This window comes from Rhipicephalus microplus, unplaced genomic scaffold (genome assembly GCF_043290135.1).
Source record: "Rhipicephalus microplus isolate Deutch F79 unplaced genomic scaffold, USDA_Rmic scaffold_18, whole genome shotgun sequence".
Classification (NCBI taxonomy): domain Eukaryota; kingdom Metazoa; phylum Arthropoda; class Arachnida; order Ixodida; family Ixodidae; genus Rhipicephalus; species Rhipicephalus microplus.
This window is the reverse complement of record NW_027464591.1, coordinates 62,316-71,777: the sequence shown is the minus strand read 5'-3', so window position 1 is coordinate 71,777 and position 9,462 is coordinate 62,316. Positions and strand designations below refer to the sequence as shown.

The window sequence follows — 9,462 nt, the reverse complement described above, 5'->3', positions numbered from 1 at the left end:
GTGACCATGGCGTAGTGGATGACGCATCCGGCATCTGCGATTGAGGAGTTCGTGGGTTTGACGCCCGTTAACAGAACTCTTTTACTTCCCTCTCTGATGGTATTTTTTGTACTTCATTTCTACGACGGAAACGCGTCAGCGAAGTCTTGATGAACCCCAACATAAAACACTTTAGTGTTAAAAGAACAACAAAATGTGGCCTCCACGTCAATCGTGTGAACAATATGCAGCGAACCAATCAACAAACCCAGATATCATAACACCACACATATTTGCACACGAAGGCTGTCATTGGTTGCGATGCCCAGTCTCATCACAAGTGTTCGGCAACGTCAGGCATGCTTCGGGCGTGAACCATCAGGACTGCTTGCAATGGGAACCACTACCACCTGCATCGCTGCCGTCACGCCAACCTCCTCCATCATCGTTTTCACGATTTTCGGGTTCGGAGTTGGCAGCCAACACTTCCTCTACGGCCGCCTCGGGTACCGGAGACTCGATGGACACGTCGGGTGCAAGGCTACACATCGGGAGGACCACGGACGAAACTTCCGGGGACGCGGGTGACATGGGCGACTCGAGCCTGGGCGTAAATATGCAGTTGAACAGCACGAAGGATAGGGACGAATGAAACACGAACACACAAAACCATTGCTAAGGTAAAACGTGCGCAAGCGCTTCACACCGATATTCGGCATCAAGTACATCGAACTAAAATATTGTAATGATCGAGTGAATTCATTTTTAAGGTGAGAAAAGTCAGGGATGCGCAGTGCAGCGCGAGGATGGTCAGACCCACAACGGCTCACTGCTAGCGCACCGTTCTACCTCATCTTCTTTTAGGTGCGAAGCAGCTCTAAGACTCACGGGTGTAACGCCGTCCGTACGTGCGTTTGTACGAAAACGCCGCAACGCGTTCCCTTCGCCACAGGTGTCGGAGCAGTGCCAAGTAGGTCACGCTCCCCTCGCAAGTGCGCACTGACGTCACTCTCTCAATCACCCGCAGCGCGCTCGCCGCAGCGCCCGCAGCTGCCGGCTCTTCGGCCCGCTCACTACACACTTCTCTTTCACTTCACCCTCGTCATCGCCCGTAATTCTTGACATATATACGTCATACTTAGTTTATAGAACATAGCTGACAGAAGTGCTTGACGTGGATTCATACTACACTCTTAATCAAGTCCCGCTTCAAGTGCTGGACAGAGCTAGAAAACCGGACATTTTTCCTTTTGTTTCCTGGTTATAGCCAGCACTTACTCAGGACATGATAAAGAATGTAAGGCAGAAGCTTTGTGAAAAGGCTAAGAACAGAGGACGGAACACACAGTCACACCAGCGTTCCAGGCGAATACGACTGACGTGTCAGTTTTCGTCATGCGGTTCTTTTGGCAAGCTTTATCTTGGGCGGTAAAGGAACTTGAGCGCTGCCCAGATTCCTATAGGTATAAGTGACCAATTCAGAATAACTTGTGTACGCTGAAGCGGCCGCATGATAAAGAAGAATAGTATCCATAAACGAGGTAGGTTCTCAGCCGTAAATGAGAAAGGAGAGAACGCTGTCATAAGTTGAGTGGCACTATCGTCAGCGTACGTAACGAATGGTATATAATGTTGCGGTCCCAGTTGGAGTGTTCAGTGAGCACGTACAAGATTACCAGGGGTAGCACCAGGATGTTTTTTTTTCTGGGGGGCGCCGGAGACAATTGTGTTTCTTCAAAGGCGCAGAGAGGCACATAACTTTTGCGTTGTTTTGAAGTAACCTGGAGTGCGCCAATAAAACCAAGGACCCGAAAGAGATGGGACTGGAACAAGCGCAAACTTTCAAATGAACTTTATTTATCGTCACCCTTCAAATATACAATCACGGAAAAGACATAGTCACGTGCTCACACAGTCCATGAGTATATATTTCCCTGAGTATAGGATTGAAGAATGACAATTCTTACAGTTCGGCTGAAAGATTGCGCTTGTCCTTGTCAATATTTTCTGTGTCATTGTATTTATTTGCGCGCACCAGGTAACCTTTAAATACGAACCAACTCACCCAGCTGCAAGTTTTACTGAACCACTTATATATGCGTTATGTTTTGACTGTGCTTGTTCTTGGGGGGGGGGGGGGCAAGGGGAGGGCAGGCGAAATTTTTGGGTGGGGGAGGGGGCTCCCGCTTTCCACCCATGCTCTCCAATGGGGCTGCCCCTCAGCATCACCTAATGTGCGGTTAAAGCACTCAGTCATTCTGTTGGTTTGTGTATGATAGACGTTGGTTTTCTGATGCCCAACGTTGCGTTCTCGGAAAAGGGTTTATTTATTTTATTTTAGTTATGAATACTACAATCTCTAGTCAAGACTTTGTTAGAGTGGGAAGATGAACAATGCGTGACCTGGTGCAACAATTATATGGTTTCTACGCCTTCAAAGAGCATCGTACGTACGCGGTCGCTGAGTAGCTCAAGAGGTGCGCCATTGCGAAGTACAAGTTTGTGGAGGATAATTAAGCCGACTTCCCGTGATGTGGCCTCCAGCAGAGCAGCAATTTCAGCGTAGCATGTCGGGTGAATAGCGGCAATCACCAGGCAGCTTGCGCCAAGTGTGTACAAAAGGGGGCCGTACTACTACATTCCGATGCAATCAAAAGACCGGTAAGGACAGGGAAATCGCTGGAGCGGTCCAGTGAATATACGTGAGGTGAGTTTTTCCGGTTTTGACACTTGAATCACGAACGTTCGTATTGGTGGACAAAGCGGTACATCTTACGCCAGTAGTACCGCAGCCGTAGCTGTGCGTACGTTTTTATAACGCCGGCGTGGGGCTACTGGGGGTCTACGAGAAAGGAGGCGCAGATATCGGCGCGTAGATGGCGAGGAATCATCAACAACCATTTGTTGTCATTGTATAGGTAGTTGCTGCGGTACATGAGCTAGTCGCGGATGACCGAATATCAATCTGTACGTCACAGCGAACAAGTGGCGATATTTTCTGCAGAAGGACTTGTTCTTGGCCTAGTTGGTGCTTGCTGAAAGTCATAATGTGGCGCGAAAACTAAACGACGGATCCACAGAGCCATACACCACATGTTTATGTGTGGAGCTCCACCTCCCCTGGATACCACCACTATCAGTTTCCCTAAGTTTCCATTTTCTCGCTCATTTACTTACTGTTTCAGTTTTCAAAAGCCAGATGAAAACGATGCCGCTTCGTAAAGGCGATCTCCACTGAGTCATCTATGAAACTCCGTGTTTCGAGATTCTCTTTTACATGGCATCACTGAAGCATCGAGTGGACGTACCTTGTGTCTGTGTCCATGGGATTGGCCACAAGAGAAACGTTTTCGGTGGTTTCTGATGAGGAAGGCGTTATAATGCCCATGCGCCGCAGTTCGGGTAGGATGAGCACCGAGGATGGCCTGCGTGTAGGGTTCCGCGAGTGAATTTCCATTCGCGATTAAGAATTCAACGGCACATCACTATTCTATTCGCATTCGATACTGGAATTTGATGGTCGGAGTATTAAAATATTCATTTACAGGCGCATACAAACGATAGGTAGCTTAACGATAGGACCCGCAAAGCTTTTCCCTTACCTTTTGTCGCCACTTCCCGTGCATCACGTGCTATAATTTCGGGTAACCACGCTTAGTTACGAAAATGCCATACCGTATACCCAACGAACGTTAACTATGCGCACGCTGTTCTATAACTCCATAATAAGAGGGAAGGTTACTGTACCAAGAGCAAAGATAGAATGTCGCTTTGTCAGGTAAAATAAACCCTAATACAACTGGGTACTGGCAAATGTACGCCAAGTATGAAAGAAAATTACCTTTACCAAGACTATTCGTCATGTATCGCTGCTTACAATGGCGTCAGACAACACTCGCCAGGATGCGATGTCATCTGGGCAGCGCGTATTCCTCAAGCCGTCGACAAGTGCCTCAAGCATGCATGCACGCGTCTTAATAATACTGCTTCCCAGTGATCTATACAAATCCCAATGCGTCGTCGTGCTTATTTTTACATTTGTAAATTACCTGTTGTATTGAAAAAGGTCCTATAGGGACCAATATCAGCTCCGAAGACAAGCAGTTCATTCACAGAAAAAGGAAAGTTAATTGACCCAAATTGTCATGGCTGCAAACCATGTCATATACTGGGCAATGCTAAAAGCTAACCTCTCTGTCTTCCGTTTGACAGTATGTTCTTTATCTCTCTCTATCTCTCTCTCACGCACGCATGCGTACGCACACATCATTTCAACGTAGAAGTATTTTCTACAAATAAATTTTCAGATGCACATTCCTAACTTGCGCAACACTCGTATTGAGCTTACTGTGTGTTTTCTTTTTTTTCATAAATATCCAGCTGTGCCCAAAGACAGCTTAGCACTTCCAATAGTAAACTACCCTGTTTACTGCTAACATATATCGCAGTTCTTTAGCAAGGAATAATTTGTCTTGGCCTGCATGCATACCGACTGGCTCCTGGCTGCATTATATATATATATATATATATATATATATATATATTGTAGCATTGATATTTGGCACAGGCCGGAACGCCAGCTGAAGAAGAGAAGGAAGAGTGTTGTTGCTGCTCGCGCTCGCTCCGCTTGACAGCTGGTCGGTTCTACCGCTACGTTTTCCACAAAGTAAACGTCTCTTCTGCTCACCACTAAAGGTGTACTATCAAGTGGTGGAGAGTGCTGGGTACCTTTTTCCATCCTGGAACTCCGCAACCGAACTCTACCTTCGCCATCAACAATGTCCATCGACGCTGCACAGCAGACGGCTCCTACATCTCCACCTGTCCACTGTCCCGGCGTCCCGAGAGAGCGAGATCCAGACATCTTCAACGGCACCGATGAGCAGGACGTCGAGGACTGGCTCTCTTCGTTCGAACGAGTAAGCGTCAACAACAGGTGGGACGAAAACGACAAACTGGGCCGCGTCCACTTTTACCTCAGAGGAGTAGCAGAGCTCTGGCTCAACAACCACGAAGCCGAGCTTACCGACTGGGCCACTTTCAAGACCACCTTCGCGGACGTGTTTGGCCGACCGACAGTGCGCAAGCTCCGTGCGGAACAGCGCTTGCGGGATCGCGCCCAACTGTCGGGAGAGGGTTTCACGTCCTACATTGAGGACGTCGTAGGTCTCTGCCGTCGCTTTGATCCTGACATGTCGGAAACCGCCAAGGTAAAACACATTATGAAGGGCATCGAGGACGATGCCTTCCACATGCTGGTGGCTAAAGACCCGCAAACAGTTTCGGAAGTCATCCAACACTGCCAAAGTTTCGATGAGTTGCGAAAACAGCGCATTTCAACGCGACGGCCTACTTTCGACATGACCAGCACGCCAGCATTGACCGTTGGTGCAATATCTCCAGAACAGACTGTATTGACCCCGCAAATCCAGCAATTTATCCGAGAGGAAGTGGCACGCCAGTTGTCCCTTGCCCCCTTGCTTCCCAGCAATACGCATGGGCTGACCTCGTCACTGCGCCAAACCATCGAAGAGCAAGTCTGCGAGGCACTTCCCCCCACGTACCAGCCACCACCTGTGTCCGCTCCCCTGACTTACGCTGACGTCGCGCGAAGGCAGGTACATGCGCCGTCAAACGTCGTCGACCCTGCCCACCAAGCGAACGCCTTCTACGCAACACACGTACCGGCAGGCTCGCATGTTCCCATTTACCGCCGTCCTTCAACGCTTCCCAACAACCCTTGGCGTACATCGGATAACAGACCTATCTGTTATTACTGTCGTCAGCCTGGCCATGTTGAGCGGTTCTGTCGCCGGCGCGTCCCTCACTCAGGCATTATTGATGGCACCTACGGCTACGCCCCCACAGAACCACCACAGACGCTGCCGTTCCATGCAGCTTCGGACACTTCTCCGCCGAGCCGCCGCGCCTTCAACCCACGCCGATCGCCTTCCCCGCGCCGACGTTCGCCTTCACCAATGCTTCGGCGTGCACCACCTGCCCAAACGGAAAACTGACCATCGCAGTTCCGGAGGCAAGAACTGCGCCACCGTCGAACTCCACAAGGCCTCGTTCTCTACCGAATAATGAAATAACTGTCTTGATTGAAGGTATCCCCGTTCAAGCATTAATAGATACCGGAGCTGCCGTGTCTGTATTGAGTGAAGCATTGTGTCGCAAGTTAAGAAAAGTTACGATTCCGCTTTCTGGTCTCTCCCTTCGTACGGCAACAGCGCATCACGTGAACCCTTCTATGACGTGCACGGCTCGGTTAATCATCCAGGGCGTTCTGTACGTGGTTGAATTTATCGTGTTTCCGCACTGCTCACACGACGTCATATTAGGCTGGGACTTCCTTTCCACACATCATGCCGTTGTTGATTGTGCCCGGGCCGAACTAGAATTGTCATCGCTCTCCGACGACGATTATAATAAGCCTTCTATTTCTCGTGTTGTCGTCGCCGCGGAGACTGATATTCCACCTATGTCTTCTGTTATTGTGCCGATCTCGTGCGACCATGCCGCTTTTTCGGACGTCATGTTCACGCCGTCAGAAGACTTCACTTCTCGAAAAAACGTTCTTCTGCCTTTTGCTCTTCTGACGGTCGAAGCCACTTGCGCAAACATTTATGCCACGAATCTCCTTTCTGTACCAGTCACCCTATTCCGTGGCGAATGCATCGGCCGCCTTGAGGACATCGATTGTGTTTGCACCAGTCAACTGCCCTATCAAGCAAAAAGCCTTGAGATCGCCAGTGTTACTTCCGCTCTCACATCCGCCACCTCTTCCCTCGACGTCTTCCTTCCATCGATTGATCCTGACCTTCCTGTTGACCAACGAACTCAACTCTTGACACTTCTCGACCACTTCCGCTCATCGTTCGACTTCAAACAAACCAGTCTGGGCCGAACATCTGCAATTGTCCATCGTATTGACACTGGCACCCACGCACCATTGCGTCAGCGTCCATACCGGGTCTCCCACGCCGAACGCCAAGTTATAGACGATCAAGTGTCTGATATGCTCAATCGTGGCGTTATACAGCCGTCTAACAGTCCGTGGGCCTCCCCGGTGGTACTGGTCAAAAAGAAGGACGGGGGCATCCGATTCTGTGTGGATTACAGGCGCCTTAACAAGATCACGCGCAAAGATGTTTATCCGCTCCCCAGAATTGACGACGCTCTCGACTGTTTGCAAGGTGCAGAATTCTTTTCTTCGCTGGATCTTCGATCGGGATACTGGCAGGTACCCATGGATGAAGCTGACCGCGCCAAGACTGCGTTTGTAACTCCGGACGGCTTGTACGAGTTTAACGTGATGCCGTTCGGCCTTTGTAACGCCCCAGCCACCTTCGAGCGTCTGATGGACAACATACTTCGAGGCCTTAAATGGCAGACGTGTCTTTGCTATTTGGACGACGTCGTCGTTTTTTCAAAAGACTTCGATACCCATCTTCTGCGCCTCGCAAGTGTCCTGCACTGCCTTACACATGCTGGGCTCCAACTAAATTTGAAAAAGTGCCATTTTGCCGCCCGGAAGCTCACCATCTTAGGGCATGTTGTCAGCAAGGACGGCGTTCTACCTGATCCTGGAAAACTCCGTGCTGTCGCCCAGTTTCCGAAGCCATCGACACTTAAGGAACTCCGGAGCTTTATCGGCTTATGTTCATACTTTCGCCGATTTGTCCGTAATTTTGCATCTGTCATGGCCCCTTTAACACGGCTACTTTCTGACACCGAGGGCATTTCGGCGTGGTCTTCCAATTGCGATAAGGCATTCGCGAAACTACGTCAATTGCTGACATCTCCACCGATTCTCCGTCACTTTGATCCTGATGCCCCTACAGAAATACACACCGACGCAAGTGGAGTCGGACTTGGCGCTATTCTTGCTCAACGCAAGTCTGGATACGACGAGTACGTCGTTTCTTATGCCAGTCGCACTCTTACTAGGGCTGAACAGAATTATTCAGTCACAGAAAAAGAATGTCTAGCCATCGTCTGGGCAATCACAAAATTTCGACCCTACGTCTATGGCCGTCCATTTGACGTCGTGACTGATCACCACGCCCTCTGCTGGTTATCGTCACTAAAAGACCCATCTGGCCGTCTCGCTCGTTGGGCGTTACGCCTCCAAGACTATGATATCCGTGTCGTCTACAGGTCAGGCCGCAAACATTCAGATGCCGACGCTCTCTCCCGCTCTCCACTTCCCCATGAACACGGAAGTACTTCTGTATCCAGCCTCGATGCTGTGGCACTTTCGTACGCGGACATGCCCTATGAACAGCGCCAAGACGCTTGGATAGCCTCTATGATAGAGTTACTGTCTCGGCCGTCCCAAGTTACGCCCAATCGTTCACTGCAGCGCACAGCTCGACACTTTACCATCCGCGATGGACTCCTGTACCGTCGCAACTACCTTTCTGACGGCCGCAAGTGGTTGCTTGTGATTCCTCGCCACCTACGTGCCGACATTTGCGACTCTTTTCACGCGGATCCTCAATGCGGCCACGCCGGTGTGATAAAAACGTATGCACGTCTCCGGCTGCGGTACTATTGGCGCGGAATGTACCGCTTTGTCCGACAGTACGTGCGTTCGTGCTCCAAATGTCAACGCCGAAAAAGCCCACCACACATAGCCAATGGACAACTGCAGCCGTTGCCTTGCCCCTCCCGCCCTTTCGACCGCATCGGAATTGACTTGTACGGTCCCCTTCCCTATACGCCTAACGGGAACCGCTGGGTGATTGTCGCCATTGATCACTTGACACGCTATGCTGAAACTGCTGCGCTGCCAGAGGCCACATCACGTGAAGTTGGCTTATTTATCCTTCACAATCTCATTCTACGCCATGGCGCGCCTCGTGAGCTACTCAGTGACCGCGGCCGTACGTTCCTCTCCGAAGCGGTACAAGCCCTTCTTCGCGAATGCAACGTTGTGCATCGGACAACCAGCGCATACCATCCGCAAACGAATGGAATGACCGAACGGTTTAACCGCTCACTGGGCGACATGCTATCCATGTACGTGTCCGCTGATCACACCAACTGGGACCGCATACTACCCTTTGTAACTTACGCTTACAACAGCGCCACTCAGTCTACGACAGGATTCTCTCCGTTCTTCCTCCTTTACGGGCGCGAACCTTCCTCATTCATGGACACCATTCTCTTGTATCATCCAGACGCTTCGGAATCCACAACTCTATCTGAAGTCGCCACCTATGCAGAAGAATGCAGGCAACTCGCGCGTTCCTTAACCGCCCAAGATCAAGCGTACCAGAAGAACCGTCACGACGAAAACCTGTCTTCGCAGTCATACTCGCCTGGCGCCTTGGTATGGCTTCGGGTTCCCTCATCTGTTCCTGGTCTTTCCACCAAGCTACTGCCGAAGTACGAAGGCCCCTACCGAGTCCTACGTCAGACCTCACCGGTTAACTATATTGTTGAGCCGGTTCAACCATCAACAGACCGACGGCA

General features: G+C 50.3%; 1 protein-coding gene across 1 annotated transcript in view; it reads right to left on the bottom strand.

The window, feature by feature from the left end:
- Positions 1-357: 357 nt before the first annotated feature.
- The window catches only part of LOC119177804 (potassium/sodium hyperpolarization-activated cyclic nucleotide-gated channel 1), a 68,518-nt gene continuing 59,413 nt past the window's right edge, over positions 358-9,462 (bottom strand). The window contains exons 10-11 of the mRNA XM_075883602.1: positions 3,288-3,404; positions 358-583 (exon numbers count right to left, since the gene is read on the bottom strand). Of these exons, the coding sequence (XP_075739717.1) occupies positions 358-583; positions 3,288-3,404 (343 nt within the window). The remainder of the gene's footprint in view (positions 584-3,287; positions 3,405-9,462) is intronic.